This window comes from Pelophylax lessonae (assembly GCF_965119305.1).
Source record: "Pelophylax lessonae genome assembly, chromosome: 7".
NCBI classification, from domain to species: domain Eukaryota; kingdom Metazoa; phylum Chordata; class Amphibia; order Anura; family Ranidae; genus Pelophylax; species Pelophylax lessonae.
Genome location: NC_138774.1, coordinates 149,642,758 through 149,667,794, shown reverse-complemented (window position 1 = coordinate 149,667,794; position 25,037 = coordinate 149,642,758). Strand labels below are relative to the sequence as shown.

Genomic DNA, 25,037 nt, shown 5'->3' with positions numbered 1-25,037 from the left:
GGTCAACAAGCAGACCACTGGTTTCAGAAGCCTGACTACTTATTCAAAAGCAAAGTCATTTTGCCTAGTTAGCTGACGTAACTGCCCCGGCATTAGTATGTGGCCTGTGAGTCAGAGGCCGTGGGTCCTTCTGGGACAGGTGTTTAGCTCTGTGACAGATTCCTAATGCTATACTTTATACATAGCTATAGTAAGGGCCGTCTCTATGAAGCAATTTTTTACCATAAGTTACAAAAACACCCTGAAAGAACAAGGCCCTTTTATTTCTGTACAAAAGGAATACACTGCATTTACAAATACAAAATAACAGTTTTTTTCATCTCTGCTTAATATCCTAATTCATATAAATAGGTTTGGGGCAGAACTTCCTATAAATACCACAAATGTTAAAAAATATAGGTCTTTGTTATATGAGATATTCCACCATCTCCCCATCTGCTATATCTTGGCCAATCGGTGGAGCAGGGTTTTTTCGATCCAGTGTGATGGACTGAAAAACTGCATCTGTAGAGAAAACAAACACAGACTATTAAGTGAAAATTCTCTATAGCAAAATTTTTATGCTTTACTAAATGTACTAAAGTAGAAATAAGATTTTTGTACTGGATGTAAAAAGGTTTGTCTGAGTCCATTAACCACCACCATACCGGGCCTATTCTGGCACTACTCTCCATGTAAAAAACATATTTTTTTGCTAGAAAATATGTTTTCTTAGCAGAGATCCTAGGGAATAAAATGGCAGTCATTGCAAATTTTTTATGTCAAACAGTCATTGCGCAGCAATTTTTTAAACGGGTTTTCTTTTTAGGGAAAAAAAAAAAAAGAAGCAGGTTTCATGAATAAAAAAAACAAAACACACTAAAGTTAGCCCAATTTTTTTGTATAATGTGAAAGTAGTTGTTACCCCAAGTAAATAGCTACCCAACATGTCACACTTACAGGTTACCAGTATAGAGTTACAGAGGAGGTTTTGGGCTAGAATTGTTGCTCTCACTCGAACGTTTGCGGCGATACCTCACATGTGGTTTGGAACACAGTTTACATATGTGGGCCCGACGGAAACATGCATTCGCTTCTGCGTGTGAGCACGCGAGGACGAGGGCGCTTTAAAAAAAATTTTTCTTACTGTTTATTTTTACACTTTCCCTTTAAATATTATTTTTTTGATCACTTTTATTCTTATTACAAGGAATGTAAACATCCCTTGTAATAAAAATAGGGCATGACCGTTCCTCTTATGGAGAGATGTGGGGTCTATAAGACCCCAAATCTCTCCTCTAGGCTGGACATACTAATGTATATAAAAAAAAAAAAAAAAAAAAAAAAAAAAAAAAAAAAGGATCTCGGCCTTTCCAGCCGAGATCACAGCAGTATATACAACTGCCAGGCCAGAGTCATAGAGACTGCCGGGGACCATCTGGTCCTCGGTATTTCCTATAGTGAACTTCTCCGATTCCTGATTCTCAGACTCCTTCTCTGGCCCACCGATTGCATGAGCAGGCCACTAGAAGGGATGTCCTCTCCCACCGCCGGTAAGAATGATCAAGCGCCTGCAGTTCTTACGGTGAGAGGAATCACCGGCAGCAAAAGAGAATATCTGAATGATGGCTACAGCTGCAGGCATCATTCAGATATCTTCACTCAAAGTCCAGGACGTCATATGAAACCCTTGGGCTGGAAGTGGCCAAGGTTCACAAATTCAGAAACAGTTAGAATTTACTGTCATCTAGAAGTTGGGACACTGGGCAGCAAAAAAAAAAAAAAAAAAAAGCAAGGCAGCCCCTGTACATACCCTCTTCTAACCAGAATAAATCCATTTTGTGACAAAGCAGTACCAAGGGCCAGAAAAAGCGAGGCGGAATTTGTATCCCTCAATACATTCCAATAAAATGACTTTATAGCAAGTACAAAAACTTGAATTACTTTTTTGTCCATTGAGGGATACAAGAATTCAAAAACCGCTGGGATGTCTAAGAGTAGTCTCAGACTAGGTTCACACTATTGCAGGTGAATAAATGCTTTCTCACAACCACAGGTGGCTGCTTACTTTTAAGCAGGCATGCAGGGATGCCATTATTCCTTAATGGCACCCCTTCGCACTGAAAACCACAGAGCAGTTTACCACCTGTGGAAACGAATAGTGCCAAAGCACCATGTGAATTTAAAGGCCAGTCAATTCAAACTAGAATTTAAGGAATAACTAATTTCTGTCATTGGAATCCTTAAAGGAGAGTATACCCTCAATCAATCAATTTTAGTTGCATTCCAGTTACGATGGGTAACTGGTGTATGCAAGGTGGGAATGGATCACCGATTTACAAATTCCCTCTCAAAGGAGAAAGTTCTGACACACTCTGGGATTAGGCCCAGGCCCCTTTAGGGTGTTTTCATTCCACATAGAAGAATGACCCAAATAGGGGGTCATTGTGGAATGGTCTATAGCAGTGGTTCTCAAATCCGGTCCTCGGGACCCACCAACAGGCCAGGTTTGCAAGATAACTAAATTACATCACAGGTGATCTCATTTGCTTCTCAGTGATTTAGTATTCTAGTCTGCATCCCCCAAGGTAATACTTAAAATCTGGCCTGTTAGTGGGTCCCGAGGACCGGATTTGAGAACCACTGGTCTATAGAAGTGCTAAAGGACCCAAAGTTTGGAACAGGCTGGTACTCCAGATGCAGTTTTTTTTATGCACTGAAGCAATCTCTTGTAAATTTGAGTGCATGCAATAGACTGCAGTGCCTCAAAAACAGCCTCTTCAGAGACACTGACTCAGAATCGGAGATGGAACAGGGGGCACAGGCCTGGCTTGAATTAGAGGCTTAGGAGGGTCAGAAACTGACTCTGCAGTGAAATGAGCAGGAGGGCACATTGAGCCTCTAAAGGCAGAATCCCCCGGTAGCCAAGCACATAAAGCTACGTAGCGCAGAATGGACTCGGAAGTCTCTGTGGACATGGGGAGGCACCAGCCTTCACTAATAGAGCTTGGAAAGGCTCCAATGATTACAACCATATAACAATTGGAGTCCCAGGTTCTGAATTACAGATGTTGGTTCCTTTTCAGGAATACAGAGTAAATGCCCCCAGAGTGACTACAGTAGTACAGGGTGGGGCAACCTGTGGCATGGAGACTGTGCTCTGTGCATCTTAATGAGGACATGTTGCGTCAGCACAGTGGTGATGCAACTAGGCCCAATGTGGGGCAAGGCCTCAGGTAGTGACAAACCTGGGCGCTGAAGAGGGTTTCAGGTGGCCAGAGTTGACCAAGTAACTAAGCAAGTGTTGAAAACAGACCGGAGACCACAGATCCATGTGGTGCTGCAGAAACAGCAGCAAGATGGTGCTCGGTCCCTCAGCCCTAGGCCTTACCACAGTAACATCAGCTGTGACAGGGAATTTTAAAAAGGGATCCATTGTTGCAAACTGTGAGGTAGCTCCCAGTATATCAACCTGACCCATCTTACTCAACAGGCAAATCTCCAGGGACAAGGTCACACCTGGGGCCGTGCCACAGCTCTGGGCTTGGTCAGTAAAAGTGCCATAATGAACTCCGTGCCCGAAAATCACACTCAAAAACTAGCCCAGCACAACCAATCCAGCAGTATCCAAGTATAGTCTCCAATGCTTGTGATGAAGAAACATTAATCCAGACAGCTGATAAGAGTCATGTCCAAACAGCACTGTAACGAAGAGTCTTGATTAATGTCACTGAGGAAAAAATTCAATGAAGCAAGGAAGGATACCAAAAATATTGATTTGAATGACACACATTCTTGTTTATCTTTACCTTGTTTTAGTTGTATTTTTCGTCTAAGCTTATGTACCTAGTGCCCATATAAATTGCTTGCCAACCTACAAATTTTTCACAGTATTTATGTTAGGGAAAACTGAAGAACTTTTGCACAATTTGTAGAATAGGAACATAAAAAAAAAAAAAACATAAAAAATCTCGCCATTCAGGGACACAGAAATTCAGAGAAAGGTTATACTGCTGCCTACAGGAGGTTGGAAGACTGCCAAACAGAAAAATTGTAAGTCAGTCCCCATATAACCCCCACCTCTGTCCAACATGCCTCAGTGTTCTTTTTGTTGTCCTAAGAAATTCGATGTCCTTTTTCCAGTTCTGCTAAAAAAAAAAAAAAAAAAAAAAAAGTCTAATTTTAAGTCTAAGTCTAAATATTCTTTGGGTATTTTGGTATTTTGACATAGGTAATTTGTTATTTTGATATGGCCAAACTAACCGCAACTGTTTTATCTGCAGACTTACACCCAACATACCAAGGCCTTGAATCCCAACCCCGGGGATAAAAAAGGTTTTTATTGACCCTGGCCTCATTTCCCATTCTTTGCAAATATTACATTAATTTGTTTGCAATGCCCCCAAAATACCTTTAAATTCATTGCAGTCATGTGACCATCAAAGTCCTTTTGTTTTTAGGCTGTGGGAAGAGGGGAGCAGAGGACATCTGAAACAAAGTAGTGGCTTGTACTGCCACAGAAGGACTATAGGTCTCAAAACATACCACTGCTTTCTAGCTGGTGGGTGGATGAGAAGGTACTCTGAGTGGGTATTGCAAGGCCAGTTTAACACCCCTTGCTTCACACACAGAAAGAAGCATCATGGACTTATTGGGCATGGATATTACTGAACAGGTTTTGGAGACCTGAACTTTGCAACTAGTAATGCCCACAACTAGCTGGCGGCATCATGATCTCACCCCCTATTAGGTGTGATTCCTAACAGCCTTGGGTGGAAAAGAATTAGGTCACATGATGTCACTGAGTTGGGGAATTAGAGGAAAGAGATAATCAATGCACAGCTCTAACTTTGAAAGGGTGAAGGTGTATGGGGCTTTCTTTAAAGTTTTATTGGCCTCTGAGATCATACTTTAAAGATCGTCAGCTGTGAAGTCCCCTGTCAATACCCTCCTCTCACTGCATTCACTGTGCCTGTCAGTATATGCCCAATGATAATTAAGCAGACACATTTGTAAAGTAACATATGACTAAAGTGCTAGGAACTCTTGGCCTAGCCCTTACAGCCCATTAGTCAATCTAGTATTGTATAACACTATTTAAAGGTATGTTAAGATATGCAGTCATAGGGAACATAACTTCAGCAGAATCAAAGATTCCTAGCAGACGAGTTCCGTAACAGAGAAATCAAATTTTTGATTACTTTTCAATTAGTTAAAGAGTAATGCAAAATGTATTTCTTGCTTTGCTAACTTTAAATAACAGAGTGCTTCCTAGGGGGTAGCATATATTCTAGATAGGGCAAGAATTCCAGAATGTGATCCTTATGCATGTCTCAGTGAGTGATACATATTTTTAAACTAGATAAACGAGTATCTCAAGCTAGTGAATTCTCCAAACAACATTTGTGCACGTTAGGTAAAGCTTTTCTACAGATTTTTACATTGGTATGTTTGCTGTAGCATTAATGGCAGCTTCAGGGTAGTCACAATACTTTGTTCTCCATGAGCGGACAATTAAGTGCCACCACACTAGGAGCATACTTGAACAGCAGTGAATTGGGCATTTACAGCAATTGATTCATGACCAGTGAATATCAGTGAAAATCTTTCATTCATTGCTTTATAAATAAATATCGCCTTATGTATTACTTCTTAGACATACAGCCAGTGCAGAAACATAGCCATTTGCACTGAATGCTGATCATATCCCAAATGTTACCAGTAGTAGAAGACATTGAGCAACTAAATGTTTAATAACGTCCCCTGCTGTGTGTCACCCAAGAAAAAAAAATCTCAACATGCTTCTTGGTGCAAACTGCTCCGGGCAACACCGTTATAACGGACATTGACCATGACTCATACTTTCCATTAAAAAAAAAATCTGTTAGAAGAACTTCAAGTTCTTTTTCTCCATAGTTTTGTTTTGCTGGGGAAAAAAAAAAGGGGGGGGGGGGGGGACAGCAAGTACAAAACAAAGTGGCTTACAGTGCATGAAAAAGATGAAATGTAGCATTTGAGCGGCTTATTACAAACATATCATTATAAAGAATTACAGCATAACCACAGAATACCCCATTTTAGTATAAGGCACAATTACATGATGGATACATACAATAAAAGATTATATTCATAATTATAAAATAATTGTGGTCTGTGTTCTCATTACTGAAACCATTGTTTTCATGAGGAGTGATAAAATCGTCAATATCCTGAGATATTGGACAGTTATCTATCCTGCGGACAATCATTTCCAAGCAGCCTGTTCATAACTAAAGCAGGTAGTACACAGAATAGGGTCTTTAGGCTATCCATTCTTATACAAGCAAAAGTGCACTGTCTAAGTGGTTAAATGAAAATGTGTAAATAATCACATTATCCACTTCTTGATTGGAAAGTTTTACTCCCTTAATGACCAGGCCATTTTTTGCGAAACGGCACTGCGTTTCGCTGACAATTGTGCGGTCTTGCAATGCCATACCCAAATATTAATGTTCTTTTTTTTCCCCACAAATTGATCTTTCTTTTGGTGGCATTTGATCACCTCTGCAAATTTTATTTTTTGCGCTATAAAACAGAAAAAAAATAAAAGCACGACAATTCTGAAACAAATAAATACAATTTTTACTTTCTGCTTTAAAACATTCCCAATAACAAAAAATGTAAAAATCTAATTTTCTCATCAACTTAGGCCAATATGTATTCGGCTACATATTTTTGCTAAAAGAAAATCCCAATAAGTGTAAATTATCGTGTCCACAAACTAGGGGAAAGATTTGCCATTTTTATTTTATTTATTTTTTACTAGTAATGGCGGCGATCAGTGATTGTTAGCGGGACTGCCACATTACGGCGGACAGATTGGACACTCAACATTTTTGACACTTTTGGAGGACTAGTGACATTACTACAGTAAGAAGCTTTCTTATCCCACACACCCCCAGAATTCCAGTCATCTATTATTTGCCTAAATTACACAAAAAACCCCCAGGAGACCAATCATAAGTGGCATTGATTCTGTCACCTCCCGAGTAGGCAAATACGTGGCTAGTTTCCTACAGCCTCTAGTATCTCAAAGATACTACACAAGTGATTCAAATCCTTGCCACTTTAAAATGGAAAGAAGGCTACATTATGGCCACAGCCGACGTCACTTCGTTATACACCATTATTTCGCATCACCATGGGTTTGATGCAGTGGATACCTATTTATGTAGGAACAGTAATCTGATCCCCCTTCAACTGAACTTTATTCTTACTTTATTGCAATTTGCAATGACCCATAACTATTTCTGGTTCAGAGGGTCTTTCTATCTTCAAAATAGAGGTGTGGCAATGGGGGCAAAGTTTGTCCCAAGCATGGCCAATTTATTTATGGCCAAATGGGAGGAGGTCGTCGTCTATGCTGCTGGGAAGTCTGAATTTATATTCTAGGGGTGGTATATAGACGACGTCCTCCTCCTCCTATGGAATGGCGACCTGCCATCTTTGTTGTCCTTCATGGAACAGCTCAACTATTCTCTTGGGATACATCTTCAATTTGAGGCCAGTCATACACACCTTCATTTTTTGGACCTCAATATTGAGATCCGAGATGGTTCCATTGTCACCTCAACTTTCTTTAAACCGACGGACCGTAATGGCTTCATTGGTCAGGGCAACTGTCACCATTCAACCTGGCTTAGGTCAGTACCTAAAAGTCAGTTCCTTAGGTTAAGACAGAACTGTACTTCCAGGGATGAATTTTTAAAACAGGCAGCTGCCATGAAAAGAAAGTTCCAAGAGAAAGGTTACGAGGAGAATAGCTTGGATTCGGTCATTAGTGAGGTAGGGCAGAGGGATAGAGGTGAACTGTTACCTCGGATCACAACTTTTCTTTGGTCACCTCATATTCAAGTCAACATAATGCAATTAAAAGGTTCATCCCTAAACATTGGAATGTCCTCAAAAACAAAAAAAAGTGTTTAGGTCCAAATTTACCCCCTAAACCTAAGGTGATTTTCAAGGGGGGCTACACCCTTGCGACTCTTTGTTGCCCCCAATGTTTTGGATGCTCCCAAATCCAAGTGCTCCTATTTCCAACAACAAAAAAAGCTTCTTTCCCTGTCGACGATGTAACATCTGAAAAATCAATAGGATTAAAGACAGAAGAATTTCCCATTTCAAATCTAAAACCAATACTAGGGAATTGGAGATCAAATTATTCATAACTTGTACATCACAATATGTGGTCTATATGCTCACCTGCCCATGCGGGCTTCAATATGTAGGGAGAACTGTGAGAGCCCTACATGTTAGGCTAGGAGATCATGTAGCCAATATTAAAAAAGGATTTCCAAAACACAGCGTGTCTCGCCATTACGCTGAGTGCCACAACAAAGATCCAACGGGTACTACTTTTATTGGAATCGACAAGTTCACCTCACAATGGAGAGGCATTAACATTCGATGAGAAATATCTAGACTTGAGACCCACTGGATCTTTGACATCCAGAGTTATGTCCCTCACGGTCTTAACATTGATTGGGACATCAACTGTTTCATCAATAATGGCTGATAGGGAGTTGGTATAAGGCTTTTATTTTATTTAAATTTATTTTAATTCAGTTTTGCCTTTTATAGTGCTTCATATTCTTATATCTAATTTATGATATGTTATGTGTAAAATATCTTTTGCTGGTTTTGCCATGAACCTATGTCTTATTTAGATATTTAAGTTTTCAGGTACCTTTTTATATATTTGTATTTTTTCTTAATTTAATATTTTAATGCTGTGTATATACCCTTATTATGTATACTTTCCACAGTGTCCCCTCTCTGCGGCCTCCACTCTCCTTTATTTTGGCACTGCAGTATTCTGGAGTAGTTTGTTCCTCCCGGTTGCCGTAAAATCTCCGCCTCAAATGCAGTAATGGTGAGTGGCGCTTCTGTATCGTCCGGTATGTGGAGCACATCTCTGCCCCTTCCTGTGGGGTTGGTTAGTGGAGCTGACGGGGATACGCATTGCATCGTGAGACATGTTGCGGCTCCGTCTGGCGAGGCGTGGCTCCGCCCTTTATTGTGCGGTTGGTTGGGGCTTTCTGTAACGATGTGCAGGACATCGGAAGACACGCCCTGCCTCCTCCATACGTGAGAAGCGCTTCCCCGCCCCTCTCCGGGTTGCTGGCCAGCAGAGGGAGGGACGCCGTACATGTTACCAGGTGACGCTCTCTGCATCCCTGATTATCTTCCCATTTCCTATAAGAGGCGTGCCTATGCTGTAGGAGGGTACCTCAGACGACGGCTCATTGGCCGAAACTCGTCAGTTGACCTTCCTGCAGTTCCTGAGACACGCCAAATTGACTGTGTACCGCAGATTTCAAATGTGCACCTATCGATTTTAACAAGTATCAATGTAAGTTACTACAATAAAGGTGCTCTGTATCATATATACTGCACTAGGAGTTCGTTCTTTTTTCGGGGATTGGACTGAACTTCCTGTCGACTTTATCCATCATCTGATGCTGTTTGTGTTGTGAATATCATCTCCCTGCATATGAGGATTGAGTTGTCCATTACCATTGAGTCCACCTGCCTTGGTATCACTGTGTCTACTGATCACCATTACCAGGATTGTCTGATTGTTCGCTGTAACACTAGTCCTTCTGGTAAGCAGCTAGTTTGGCCACACTTAAGGGCGATTCCTTTCCATCTACACGGTCTCTCTGTGGTGGTTTGCTGTTATTAACCATTTCTGAGCCCAAGCATACTACACTATATCATATTTTTTTCTTTGGCTATACACGGAGTCCTCCAACTCTGGCTTTTGGAATGTGCTGATCACCTGAGATGGGAATCCATTTGGTTGAGTGAAACGCATCAGTAAGAGTGTGTGTGACGTTGCCAAGCGCCGTTGGGAGTGTGAGACACCGCAGCAATAGCCATAACGCTTATTTGAAGCTCGTCTTCATTTACTTTGATGTAAGTGAAGCAGATGCTGTATTACACTATGAGATTTTCCCTGCATGCTTTGTACGATTATAGCTGATGAGCATTTGAGAGGGGATTGAGAGTCTTTCTTGGCTATTAGATCAACACGAAGTTTGTGATGGGGGACATCCACTAATATTGGTGACCTGCAATGCTGGATGGAGTACAGGCTTATGTGATCCCCGTAATTCGGGATCCACTCTGTGGGGTAAGCGGCCAACTTGTCTTTCAAGAGCACTCTGCACTTTTGGAAAGTACTGCACATCAAGCACCTTGTTGTTTCACCATTTATCTATAATTATTCACTTTACAATTTTTTTTACAAAGTTTTTCATTCATGTGATATGTTTATATAATGTGTTACATATGTTCATTTAACCACTTAGACGGACAGCGCACTATTGCTTGTAGAAGATTTGTTTTTTGCCTTGTGTCGGCTGTTTTTTTAGTCTGCAGCAGTCCTACTAGGGTGTATTCAATTAGACCCAACCCTGAGGTTACCAAGCGCAGGATATTTTTGTATAAGGTTATCCATGCCAGATCTTTTAAAAAAAAAAACTAACAGATTCCTCAATCCACACAAACAAGCTTGATGGAGGAATAGGAACAGAAGGGACATGCAGATACACTTACCTGCCTATTCACAATCCTTTGCGGAATGCATGTGTGGGAGTGACGTCATAGTCATCCCACACTGGCAAATCAAAATAGCTAAAGGACTGTCACCCGAAAGAACGTGGGGAGAAGATGCTGGTGAGGGACCTCACGGGAGTTGGAACACTGGAACTAAAGTAAATTGGTCTGCCCTTAGTACCACTTTAAGTGTAGGATCAAATTTATGTTATCCATACAATGGTTGTTGGGGGGGGGGGGGGGGGGGTGTTGGGCTTTGGTCACTAGCCAATATTGTGCTATGGTTTTCCTGAAAAAATACAGGGTTCTAGTTGCTGATAGTTCCAGGTTAAGATTATCCAGGGTAAGCTCCAGAATTCCTAGGATACCCATCTTTGGTTCAGGAGAATAATCAGGTGAAATATACGATTTCAAATACAGCTTGCCAGTATTGGACCAATTTTGTGCACCTCCAGAAAATGTGAATAAGGTCCCCCTGTCTTGAGTTTCATCTAGGGCAGACCAAGGAGTTTCCACTAGAGAAATGAAAGTCCAATATACTCCAAGTGTTTGGAATAACTTTAGCTTCCAAAGATGATGGCAGTCTGACCATGAATACTTACCAGTTTTCTCAGAGCTATACATGGGGCTCGGAGTGGCCAGCCTCCCCGGGCCTGGAGATGCACTCACAGAAGGAGTTTTGTTCTGTTCGCTGCTTCTATCCGTTTGTGTGCAGCAGTCTCGACTACCAGTCTTTGAGTGTCCAGAGAGTTGGGGTGTTGATGGAAGTACAGGTGATGGGGTGGATGAGATGGACTCTGGTCGATATTCTGTTGCTAGGAGAACCCCTGTAATTGGAACCCAAAAAAATGTGTAAGTTATCGTTCGCTTTTCTCAACAAGAACTAAAAATGCAATTAGACATCAATGTCTGTTAAAATGTCAATACCTCAAAATGGTCACATTTTGGAAAGTAATCCTAATGTAGACTAAAACGGTCGGCATATAGACAGTCTCTAGGAAGACTGCATGACTATGCCACCAGAGCCTAAACAGTATTTCCTAGAGTGTCAGATGTGTGCCACTGGTGGCACGTGTCTTCTCTATAGATTATGTGCAGGGCAGCCTTATAAAAGACTATACATGCCTAGAAGTGGTTAATAGTGACAGGATCTGAAGAAAATAGGTTCAATATTGGACGCATATGTGGGCTTCAGTATCTATTCCATAACTACAATGTCCTCAATATACATTGGTTCCCTTAAATAAAGCCCTGACCACCTTCGGGTGGGAATGAACACCTGACACCAAGCATAAAATCAGTAAGAGAAAAACTAAAACCAATGACATCAAGTCTTACCTAAGCTGCCTTTCCAGCTCTTGTCCTCCCTCTTCTCCTCAAGAATTGGTGTACTACTTAGAGCAGATGAATGGGAGAGAAGACCAGAACTGGCATTTGAAATAGACATAAGTGACTTGGAAGGACGCATGGAAGAAGGCTGATCCAACTTGCTGGCGTCTTTTCGAGAACGTTGCTGAAGCACTTTAATCATGGCATCCTTTTCAATGATCTGAGCATGAAGAGTCTTTATCCTAAGAAATAAAAGAAGGTTAAGAAAAATGTGCATAATAAATCATGATTACTGAAACAAATTCTCATGGCTACTATTCTGCTGAATACATATTGCTATATGCTCACAATAGATAATCTGCACTTATTGCATTTTTTTCCGATCTACATAATGGTCATTTTTCCATTAACCCTAGAATTTAGCTCTATGCCTCTTCAAACACTGTACCTTCCTGATAAAAATTAAAAACGGTATAAAAACCAAGATGCCTAGATGCAATATACACATTACCAATCATCAGATGTGGTGGCTGCATCAGTTTTTTTTTTTTTTTTTTAAGGCATTTTTCCTTTGTTTTTACCTGGTGATCTGGCCAGTAACACACTTATTTTAGAGTGTTCACACTCTGGATAAAGGAACACTGGGTCACATTTGGACAGCAGCACTGTCCGTGGGGGGGTGTGTGGGGGGGGGGGGGGGAGTCCTTGGAAGGAAGTCTTAAAGAGGAACTACAGTCTACTCACATAGTTTGTAATAAAAACATCTTAAGAAAAAAAAGTGTGTAGCGCCTTGAGTAAATGAACAATTAAAATGTGAATACTGTGATATAAATGGACGACACATTGAAATAAAGTTAAAAAAAGTGCTAAAGTGAAAGAAAATATATATATATATATATATATATATATATATATATATATATATATATATATATATATATATATATATATATATATATATATATATATATATATACATACATACATACATACATACACACACACAAAAGTCCAATCGTGAATGAAAATCAGCAATAAAAAAAAAAAACAATATAGTGAAAAATATAGACTTAAATGCACAGTCCCATGATAGGATCAGCAATACAAACGTATTGGTGAAAGCACAAGGTTCAGTGGAAAGATGTGCACAAAAAATTTGGTGACTTGAAAAGTGAAGAAGTGATCCAGTACAGTGCTCCAGGATCATCCACCACATCCCTGTGGAATGGACACTCACCAGAAAAGCTGGCAGCCGTTACAGCAGCAAACACACACTCAGTGTAGAGCCACCTTCTGTTGTGGGGAAGGCTGTTCACCAACTCGTAACATCCAGATGTAGCAATGGTAAATAAAGCTCACCGAGAGGCAGATGAAGTCTCCATAGTGTAGTATTTATTGGATGTGTATGTTAAGACACCAAAATAAAATTAATCATAAAACCATTAGGACAATGGGTGCCACTACCAACCCGGTATCCGACCCTAGCCTAACGTCAGTACTAGTGTCTCCCTTCTGACGCATTTTGTCCAATAGGGGATCCCTTGATAATGCCCTATTGGATGAAACGCACTAGAGAGGAGACACTAGTGCTGACGTCAAGCCATTGTCCGATACCAGGGTGGTAGTGTCACCCATTGTCACTTTAGCTTTTACTTTAGCACTTTTTGGACTTTATTTCAATGTGTTGTCCATTTAGAACACATTTTTCACATTTAATTGTTATTCATTAACTTTATTAGATTTAGAAGTTTGGTATATTACTTATCTGTGTCAGCTGCTGCCCCACCACAGCGCAAAGATACGCTTTTTTCTGTAATAAAAACATGTTTGCCATTCTGAAGCTTCCCTTCAACCACTTTGCATATTATTTTATGTATACTGTGATTCTGTACTTGCCAAAAATTCTGCAGAAATCTCCCTCCACTAAGTCTGGCTGCAGCCATTTTAACTGTGGGCAGCTGAAGCTGCTGCCTGTTCACCTCCTGGATTTACACAGACACACACACAGATACACACACTTGCACTACTGCTTGCACATTTCTCCTGCAGTCTCCAGTTATCTCCGCCCTCATCCAGCCCCCTCCAGCTCTGCGGGTCTTTGGCTTTCCCATGGATTCGTCCCTCCTCCACTCTCCTGCCGCCCGCCCCCTCCTTCCCTTGGTTGCAAACTCTCAGGGGAGAGAGAGAGCTGTGCATGAGGTCATTAACCTAAGCGAATTACCAGACAAAAAAAGAGGAAGTGGGCTGTATAAAAGGTATTTACTGGCATAAAAAATGTTTTACTATCCAAAGTTAAAACAAAAAGGGCAGAGGATTTAATAGATGGAAAGATAAAAAAAATTACTGAAGAGCTGCTTTTAGAATACCCAGCATCTACAGCATCTCAGATGTAGGATTTAGGTTTGAATACCACCACATTCATTATGGCCATATAATGGTATATAATTAGGAGTATCCTGGCTGTTTCAGCCAAAGCCAAAAAAAAAGGAAAAGCCCTGGGCAGGAAGCCCAATTGTAAAGTTTGACAAGAATTCATTTTTAACATTTACAATACTAGAAACCCCAGAACTTCACATTTCCCCACATACATACTATAAGCTGTTGCTTCAAAACCTCAGTAAAGGGAGTTTTAGACATTCCACAAACCATGAGACCAAGTCACAAGGGGATGCAGAGGACACCTTGTACGAGTCAAAAAGATTTAGGCATAAGACTGCTTTTTATCTGCCAATTCAATGCCCATTTTACAGTTCAGGATGTAATACACAGCATGTTATTGTGCTAAACGAAAGGCACTGCGTATGGTTTCATTTTTAGCTTTACAATTCAAAATTATGCTACTAAAAGGTGTAGCAATGTTAACCCTACATGAAAGGTGACCCAAGACTAGTTTGCTGTCCAGTTACAAAAACGTACCTCCCTTCCATGTCTACACATCGTCTATTAGCCATAAGTATCTCTTCTTCTTCCTTCTGGATCCTGGCCTCAAGTGTGGTGTCAAAGCTTGCACTTGGAGAATGACTTATAGAGGAGGTATCCCTGAAAATTAGGTAAATTGTCGATTTAGAAAAGAATCTTGAATCGAATTAGGAGGTAGACCAGCAAAATCTCAAAATTAGAAACACAGGCACTATAAACATGCAGAGTATAATTGAATAGGTTTTGCCCATAAACAAAATTTAAACCAGCACCCGACAACCACTCTTTGTTAGTGTACACAACACATTATACAAAATATAGCAATTTGTTGATAATGAAGGCCATTTCTTACCAACAAGCCCACCATGATGCAGTTCCTTTCAGTGAAGTGAGTGGGTATAAGACAAGCGATCTTTAACCAAGGTATGCATTAGTATTTTTGCTATTGCAATGCATTGTTAAATATACTATAGGTTTAAAAAATGTTTTTATAAAATCCCATAGCTATGCCCACACATATACTGTATATGCATACATATGCAGACACACAGCTACATTGTAGGAATAATATGGTAAATTTCAGATTTGAAGTCTAAAAGCTTTACCAAAATAGCTAAACCCAGTACATTTGGTGGAAGCAATTCGCATAGATCCACTTGGAATGCAAGTAGTTAAGCCCTGTGCTAACAACTCAGCCAAATATCCGGATATGCAGTTTTACTACTTTGAGCTCTCTAAACCTTCATATCCCTGAAATAACTAGTAAATTCCAACACATGGCCTGAGAAGAGCACACTAGGAGTAGATAAGATAAGGAGAGAATGTGCAGCACACTGTAGAGCCATCATAATGTTATTGGCCAGTTTCTCACTACATCAGCAGTCTAGGAACTTTGGGCAGCCAGCTAAATTGTGTGTATTCTGCTAACTACGGCAAAGCAGTGGTTCCTAAGCTAATTCACACATGCTTAAAAAAACGTGATTTTGCAGATTTAGACTGTAGTGAGATCTTAAGGGTTCCCAGTGGTCTCAAATGATAAAGACAGAATTCAAGAACTGTGCAGATCAGCACTGCAGAGCACATCATTGGATAGGATTCTGCATGAATGGTGTACACTGAAGAAACTGCATTGCACATTACAGCTTAACACTGAGCACAGTATGGAGGGTCATTCTGAATACCTTTATTGGGCATAACTCTATGGGACCGCTCAAACAAATATCTGCATTGACATAAAAAGGAAGATGGAAGAAATACAAGAGAAACGGCCCTATACTGTAGTAAGAGAGAATGTCATTTGTTTTTTTTTTTTTCCCACGAGAATAGGAAATCATTTTTGACGCCATGCCTTTACATTAAAAATGCATATTTATTTTTATTTTTGTGTTAAAGTGGACTGATCTGTAGGGCATGTTAGAATAACTACCGGTAAATACCATTATTATTTTTAAATATAAATATGCCTTTTTCTTGCCACAAACAGAAAAACCTGCTGCTTCTAAGCTCCCTCACAGACAAGGTCATGGTCTCTGACTATCACAAGCCCTGTGGAGATTTCACATGATTAGAGACTTCAGAAAATGTTTTCAGTTAGAAGAACCCTATCTGGCAGGCTTGCAGTGAGTAATGAATTAACAAGGCACAACCACTGTGCAGCCAAACCAAGCTTGAATATGTAATTAGCAAATAGGTCTGCCTCTTTGTACACAGCTTATATTACAAATATGGTTTTAAAACTTGAGCATACAAGTTTATTATCAAGCTGATCTTTCACATATTAAATGGACCAGTGTTAATAGTTACATTCAATGTGCTTGCAGTTATTTGCTACAAGATATTCACCTCTTAGCCGCCACAGTGGCAGCAGCATCCAGTGCGAACTGCCTCATAACACTCTCTTCCAAGTACTTCTGTTCCCATTTGGTCATGTCTGCCTCCAGGGCCAAGACTCGCTCCTCTTTCTCTCGGAGTAGCTCCATGAGTGCTCCAGCATTGTACTCTGAAAGGTTGGTGGACTGCGAATTCCCTTGGCGCTGTGACAATAGAAATAGTTGAATATAGTTTTCAAAGGCATTAAAACAATAAAAAAATGCACTCAAATGCTATGTTCAATAATAAGGTAAAATGTTGGTCGTTACATTTTAAGGTTTCGGCTTGTCAACAAGGTTTTAAAAGTGGTGCATCACATGTGCCAGAATTGCCTTAGGTTAAGTTAATTACAGCTTAAGCATTGCATGGGGCACTCTGTGGACATTAAGCTCTAAACAGTTGATGTGGATCAGACTAGTGTAACAAGTTGATAAATACACAAGTAGTGAAAATATTTGCTTAATCTACAGTGAAAAATGGTTACCATAGGTGCATAGTCATCGTAAGGCATAAGCATAGGTTAGGTTTCTCTGGTATCGTTGGAAAGGATAATGGCAGTACTTGATTGTTAAAAATAAATTCACAGCACTAATCTGTTATGAAAAATTATTTCTGGAAGTGAGGACATCCAAATGCCAATGATTTTATCGACATTTTCACATTACTACTAATCCCTATTCCCCTTACTAACTGCTGCTTCGCACTTTTGCATTTTAAAAGGTTTGCATTTTTTGCATGTGTATTTTCATGTGTTCTTCCATAAAGTTTTTAAGGACAGACTGTACCACCTGTATTAAAATGCATACAATGCATTAGGAGTTTTCACTCATCTGTACAGCAGACTTATTTTTCCAAGTGCTGTAAAAATTGCTTCTCACAGGATTTGATTAAAAACGCACAATGAAAATGAAATGATGTGAACAAAGATGGTGACCACAATGGCATACATGATGTTTTTATGTGCAGTGTCACACGTAATGAAATAACCAATATAATTAGGATGATTTACCGAAGAATTTGGGAATGTTCACACAATTAAAGTAGAACTTCACCCAAAAGGGTAAGTTCAGCACCTCCTCCCCCTTCCTCTACCATATTAGACATTCTTTTGGAGAGAGCAGGTAACCGCTTCCACTTCTGTTCAGATTACCTAAGCGATCCAAGCAGAAGTGCAGCCCCCACAAACTTCTGGGACAGGTCACAGGTCCCAGAAGGCTGCAGGACCATTCACAGGGTGCAGTAAGGCTCACACATGCACAGTGGGAAGCTGCAAGAAATCACAGTCGACTTCCCACGGTTAACATGCTGATGCCGGAGACTCAAAGACTGGCAAAGAACTGGCCGGGATAAAAAGCACCCATCAGGATACAACTAAATGTGTTGAGGGGCTTAAAAAGTGCTACAGATTGGTTGAGGGCATTTGAAGAAAGAAACATATACATTACAACAGCCTTTTTCAAACAGGGTGCCCAGGCACCCTTGGCTGCCTTGAGGTTTCTTCAGGAGTGCCCTGGCAAAATGCCTAAAAATTTATTTAAAAAAATTGTATACAAGCCAGCAGGTGGATCAAGCCTGTCCTTTAGTTACACAAAGTCACGGGTTTGTATTATGCACCATTATGACATTCTAGACACTGGAGTCCTAACAATCAACGACGTCATCAGTTGATAAGGAGAATGTCTGTTGCCTCCACAGCATCCTTTTTGACCCTCCTCTGCTCCTCTCCCCCAGCACTGGAGTCACATTAGTTGACTGATGGAGAGAAATTGAGGAAGAGAAACATTGGAATACTAGTCAGTACCAGTGTGAAAAAGCGTTTATCTGCTTTGGAAGAACAAATCACCTCTAACATTGGATGTCCTACGCGTGGCTATTGCTGCATTGTGTAAAACAATTAGAATACTTCTTTACATTTTAGAATGGGGTGTCTTGAGACGGCCCATAATTTTAAAGGGCGCCTTGACTGAAAAAAGTTTGAGAAACACTGCATTAAAGTCATCTATAACCATCACTGATTTTTTCATGGCAGCAATTCTGGCACTTGCTCTGGTAATACCACGTATCCAAAAATGCAATGTGCTAAAACAAATCTCTTTTCCATAATATAGTAAGGAGAAAAATATGGATGCTGCAATACAGAGTGCAAAATAAGTAGACATTGCAACATCTGTCAAAAGTCCAGCTGATTGGAACTCATGTAAGGGTTCTTGCACACAGGCAGCTGAACGCATTTACCATACCGTAAGTGCCTTCTCCTTCCTAGAAAGCCAAGGTGCAGCGCCTCCCATAGCCAAAAAGGGCTGTGTGTTGATGTACTTGGCTATATACCAGTGTTCCCATGTCTATGGGAGGCTCAGCTGCACCTGGGCTTCCCGGAAGGGGAAAAGATGCCACTGTTCAGCAACCCATGTTCCAGAGTCCTATTAAGAAATTTTGCACGGCATATAAAAAAAGTAAAATAAAAAACACCAGAATACAAACATATTGCTTTTATATATTTATCTTAATGCTTAGAAAAGCATTTTCAATAAATGTTCATTACAATATATAGTTCACCAGGTTGCAGCAAGAGGTTAAGAGCATAAAGTATTAGAGAACAGAACAATGAAGCATTGATATGAAGAAGAGTCTCAGTTCCTTAAAATTCCTCTCCACATGTGAGCAAGACACAATATACAGTGTACACCAATGGCAAGTCCAGACTCTGAAGCAGCAGCTCAAGGGGAACTTGATAAAGTTTTCCTTCTGGACACAGTTCACAAACAAGGCAATTGTTTTGCTTGCTCTCTACAGGAGTTGCTGACCACAGTTCACCTCTTCTAGGCCTTTTTTTTTTTTTTCAGAACTCTTGGAAGGCTGGGGGTTTGTAATGACCTGACTGTGCAAATACTCTCTGAGTAATGTGCACACACAGCACTTTGCTTGGGCTAAAGAAAGAGCTAAATTTGTAGTGGCTATTTCTGGGGCGTCTGCCGGGCGGCCAATGTATATTTAATGCATGTGTGTGCGTATATTATGGTAATACCGTAGGGTCATACAAAGGGGGCCATTTATTAAAACAGAAGCAAAGGACACTGCATAAAAAGAGTCCTCTGAGCAAAATGTCTTCTCATTTAAAGTTATATGGAGTGTTTGTCTGGCATGGGAAAACTACATCATAGGCAAAGACGTATTTAACAAGCTGCACTAAGCCTCATTTCTGATGGCATCACACCCTATTTAGCTGGAGGGCTAAACTGGTTCAGTAGCCTACATTTATAAATCCCCACCAATGAAAATGTGAGGTCTTCAAAGCTTTACCTCTAGACTTCATAAATGTCATTCTGTATATCCGTATGCTTCTATAAAAGGAATACATGGTAATTAATTTTTAAATATATAATGGTTTTAAACTCTTCCACAGTGCTTTTCAACCATTTTACCATTAAGGCACCCTTGAAAGAATATACAGGTCTCCGGAAACCACTGCTAGAAAGTGGTTATATTTACAGCATTTAATGAGACACCCAGAGTGGATCATTTATTAACACAACCTTTTCCATATGACATTTCTTTCAATGATATTCATGAAATACAACAAAAATCATAACCAGAAAAGAAATGCATACAGTAAAACTTATTTTCTGTTTACAGTGGAATAGTGCTGTGCTTATACTTACTAAAGGTTAATGGGAAAGTACTTTACATTGGTGGGCTATATAAAAAGGGTCCTTTTACACTAATAAAAAGGAAAAAAGGTTTCTCTTTAGAAAGGTGGTAAGAGGAATATATGCCCCTTCCATTGGTAGCGAATGGAAGAGATTATGGATCCGCTGTTTGTTTGCGTAGTGCCTCCTGCACTGCTCACTACCTCAAGGAAACCATAGCACTCTGGAGAAGACCTGTTTTTTTATACCCCCATCCCTAAACCCACATTCACCTCTTTGTCCCTGTCCGACCACCAATGCCCCAAAGAAGTGGACAGGCTCACAGAGGCACGCTGACAGATGTCTGTGTGGAGATCTGCATGCACTGGACCTGTGCTTCTGTAACCTGGACTGACTGGCTCAAGAAGAGAACAGATAGAGCTGAAAGCACTTAAAAGCGAGACCTGAGATGATCGGTAGAGTTGGAGGCTTGGTTCTAGCGAAAGAACGTTCGGACATCTCCTAGCCAAACGCATTGCCTAGGATGCGTAGGAGACGTCCTAAAGCTCTCCCACCACTTGGTAAACTTCTTCCTGTTAGCAACCATGTCTTCATGTGCTGGATCTCAGCCAGTTCACATCACTTCTGTGGGGTTGATTTACTCAAGATAAACAATGGACTGTGCACTTTATAAGTGCAGTTGCACTCATTTGCCCCTAGAGCTTAGTGAATGCAGCAAAGTTTCACTTCGTAAACACCCAATCAGGTGCAAAGAAAGGGGGAAAAAAAAAAAAAAGCACAGCATTTCTGCTTGCACATAATTAGATGATGAAAATCAACAGACCTTCACTATATTCTCTAAGCTCTGAAGAAAAAAAAGTGCTTGCAAAGTGCTCAGTCTTTTATTTTAGTAAATCATCCCTAGTGCATACCTTTCAAAATATTACCCTCCGCACAGGCTGCTTTAGGTATAATTGTTCCATGCTTAGAACCGAACCCCTGAAGCTGTGCATCTGCGCTTCACTCCAAGATCTGCAGAAATCCCTGCTGCGTCAATCTCAAGCTCTCTCCTTCCAGCGCTTGTAGCTCTTGCCAGTTATTTCCCTGAGCGTGTCAGTCACACATCAACACTCAGAACAGCAGATCAGTTAAAAAACCCCTGTGCCTGTCAGCTCACTCAATACTTTTTCTAGCCAGCCCTACACCAACATTGTGAAAAGCAGATCAGCAGAAGACATTTCTTCACTACTATTTCTAATAAATCATGACTGTGCACACTATTTCATGCGCAGTTGTACCTTTTATTCCTAGCACCAGGAGTTTATTTCCTATAAGTTTACATAGTTATGGACCTTCCCCGGCCCAAAATTATTATTGGGCAAAATCAAAGTTCAGCCCTACCCAACATTCAGTGTTTCACATGTGGCCTCTTGTGAAAATGAATTGCCCACTCTTGCTCTGGAGGAACACTGATTGAGAAAGGCTGCTCTAGAAGAAAAGTAAATTGATGAGCATCCAATGATGCTTAAAGCAGATCTAAAATCTAAAATAGAATAGAAAAGCAGGGAGTTAAAACCGTTGTCAGTTTTTTGCCATCTGTGTCTCATTGGGGAGATTTCCCCGTACTTCCTGTCCTGTGGACTCAGCAGGAGAGGATAACTTTCCAATATGAAGGAAATCCTCTCTTTCACAGCTGTCATGGAAACAAGTGTCCCCATTGAAAGATATTCTTGTTCTGGTTGAAACTCAAAATGTTGTATTTACCCTCACTTTTGTTCCAGGTGGAACTGGTGATCAGGACATTTAGAAAAGTAAATCTCCCTATAGAGACACAGGAAAGAAAAGAAAAAAAAAATTCTAAGCCCTAATCACTATCCAAACGTAAAAAAGTTTTGCCTTTATTTTTGCGAATGTATTTTTTTTTTTTTTTTTCTAAAATCAGCTGCACTAAATATTATGAAATTCAGAAATTCAGATAAAAACTCTTGCAGGGCATCTATGTGGAACTGCAGTCTCTTGTCAGAGGATACAGGGTTTAGACTCACTAGGGGGTGTGTGGACTTTCTAGGGGGTGATGTTTAACCCTGAACTTTTTTAGATAAGGAGAAAGGATATTGCAAGCATGGGAATAGGACTAGAAGAGCCATAAGAGAGATTTGGGACTATTGTATGGTGTAGAACCATCTAAAAAAATGAATCTGAATGAGAAAAACAGAAAAAGTTATTTTAATAGAGCTCCCACACCTTTTCCCACCCATGACATTCACTATACCGTGTACTTCACTTTATGGGTATAGCAGGTTACCTATTCCCATTCCAACCATGATGAAATGATCAGACTAGAGAAGACAATCTCCCGACCCTGACACGGCCATGTTGGGGTGAGGGTCAGTGATCAACACCTTGATTTGTGTTAACTCTTGCTGAGTTTTGCCAGGATTACCTGCTGCATCCGTAGAGATTCCAGTTCCCTTTCAAGCCTGGTGCGCAGTCTGTGTTCCAGTTGTTCTCTTTTCTCACAAGCCGCCTGTAACTGGGCCAAAGCCTGCTGCATCTTCTCTACTTTATCTACATAAACCTGCTTCTTCTTCAACTGCAAGAAAAAAAGAAAAATGAATAACTCGTATCTTTACCTCTACAACAACCCGACTGAGAATTTATTGGGGTTTGACTGTCGCTTTTTAAACAAATCAGATACTCGCATATATGGCCAACAGATAAGCTCATTCACTGGGGTAACATTATTACACTACTTTTGTACATGTATCATGCACGCATATCTTGTTTTGTATTTCTCCTTTTCCAACACCATTTACTGGTGGATTACTTTATATATAAAAAAAAATTATATATATATATATATATATATATATATATATATATATATATATATATATATAAATATTTTTTTTTTTCTTATAATCCATTATACATACACACATTTTTTTTTTTTTTTTTTTTTTACACACACACACTTCTAGTATGGATTTCCCAACAAGTCTCAATTATGCTATAAACTCCTCAGATAATATTCCAAGCACAGGTCTCTGTCATTTAGGAGACCTGTCCATGCCTGTGTCTAAGGGAGGTAAGGCAGTGTAATACCAGTTTGGTTGCATTTTAAATTGCTGAGAGTCAATTTCCTTAACCCTTCTATGCCTACTGGCAGCATTATTTAAAATGTCTTTACTGACGATATTCTTATACAGGAGAGATACACAGAGTGGGAGGGTTAGGGACAGTGAGAAAGAAAGGGAAGGGAGGAAGACAGCAGGAGAGAGAAATCAAGGAAGAGGGAGAGCAAGAGCAAGTGAGAGCATGAATGTATAATCTATAGGCACTCAGGATTTGAAAAGTTTGCCTAAATGGATTGTTGTTCCCACTGAACACTTGACTTTAAACACAGTGCTTTAGTGTATGTCTGGGGAGAATACAAAAAAATGCACATTTGCACAATTTGTCTCTTTAAAATGTTGAAAGAACAGAAGAATATATGCTTATCTTGCCAGAAATTCAGAGAGCTCCTTACTTTCCATAGTGGACTAACATTGCCTCTGCTGCAATAAAATCCCAAGCAGAGCTGTTAGCCCTGCCCAAGTTCTCCCTAATAGGGCTACAGTAGCAGACATACACTTAATACTACTTTAGACATATTTTCCATGAATACTTGAATCATTGAAAACCCTACAATCTCCAGATGCTGTATCCTTTATTTTGATTTTGGGTTTTGTTGCAGCAGCCATTTAGTATGGATACTGACTGCACTGGCTGACCTACAGAACCACTATTGGCTGTACCCATAAAACTGTACTTGAATAATGACATTTCTGGCAAATATTTTAAAATAACTCAAAATTAACATTTTCTGAAAGTATAAGTATATGACCATTTCCTTGGTACGTCCTTTTCAACCATGCAAGTACATAGTTTCTTGCTAAACTCAATAAAAGGTACTGAAATATACTGTAAAGTTATGCCTTGCAAACAGGAATCCCCTTAAACATGAGCTAAACCCAAAGCATACCATGTGAAACTGGCACTTATACTGTATACTGATATGATATTTCTGTACCTTTTATGGTACAGTTCTAGTATGCAAAGAATCCAGTATATCCCAAGTCCTTGCCAAGATAAGTCTCTTTTAGACAGCACTTGACAGAACTATGAGAGGAATCCCCTGTGTTTATACTGGATGCTCAGGATACCTCTTATGGTATAAGGCTGGCAAGCAATACCAGTCCATCACAAAGTCATATCTGTCATCAACCAGAGCAAAACAAAAAGACATAGCCAAGTGCATACCATTGATATTCTGTAGACATTGCTTAACCCTTGTATTTCTGTCTTTTTTGTTTTATAAGGAAAAGGCTAGTCAAAGTCTTCACTGTATGTCTAACTGGAGTAAATGAGTTGAGTAGTACTTTCAGACTTCAGACACGATGTATTAAGGTTGTCTCTGCAGGGAAAAAAACTCAAGTCTCCCAACTCAGCCTTACATAGTTAGATGACTTTGTTAATCCAAAATGGTACCAAATGTTAAAGCTGAACTCTGGGGGGAAAAAAAAAAAAAAAAAAAACTCTTGAAGTACCTCTTAGTCTGAAGGAACCATGTTTTATGGTTTACCAGTATTAGATTATGTATGCTTGCTATTGGCTACTAATGGGCCTACCTATTTTGTATACCAAATGCAAATTGTTTATGGTTTGTACCTTTTA

The 25,037-nt window shown here is 40.0% G+C and overlaps 1 protein-coding gene across 1 annotated transcript in view; it reads right to left on the bottom strand.

Annotated features, from left to right (window-relative positions):
- Positions 1-220: 220 nt before the first annotated feature.
- AMOT (angiomotin) overlaps positions 221-25,037 on the bottom strand; it is an 81,754-nt gene continuing 56,937 nt past the window's right edge. Inside the window, exons 6-11 of the mRNA XM_082264276.1 lie at positions 22,765-22,914; positions 16,669-16,859; positions 14,824-14,946; positions 11,917-12,149; positions 11,181-11,405; positions 221-504 (exon numbers count right to left, since the gene is read on the bottom strand). Of these exons, the coding sequence (XP_082120402.1) occupies positions 407-504; positions 11,181-11,405; positions 11,917-12,149; positions 14,824-14,946; positions 16,669-16,859; positions 22,765-22,914 (1,020 nt within the window). The 3' untranslated portion in view covers positions 221-406. The remainder of the gene's footprint in view (positions 505-11,180; positions 11,406-11,916; positions 12,150-14,823; positions 14,947-16,668; positions 16,860-22,764; positions 22,915-25,037) is intronic.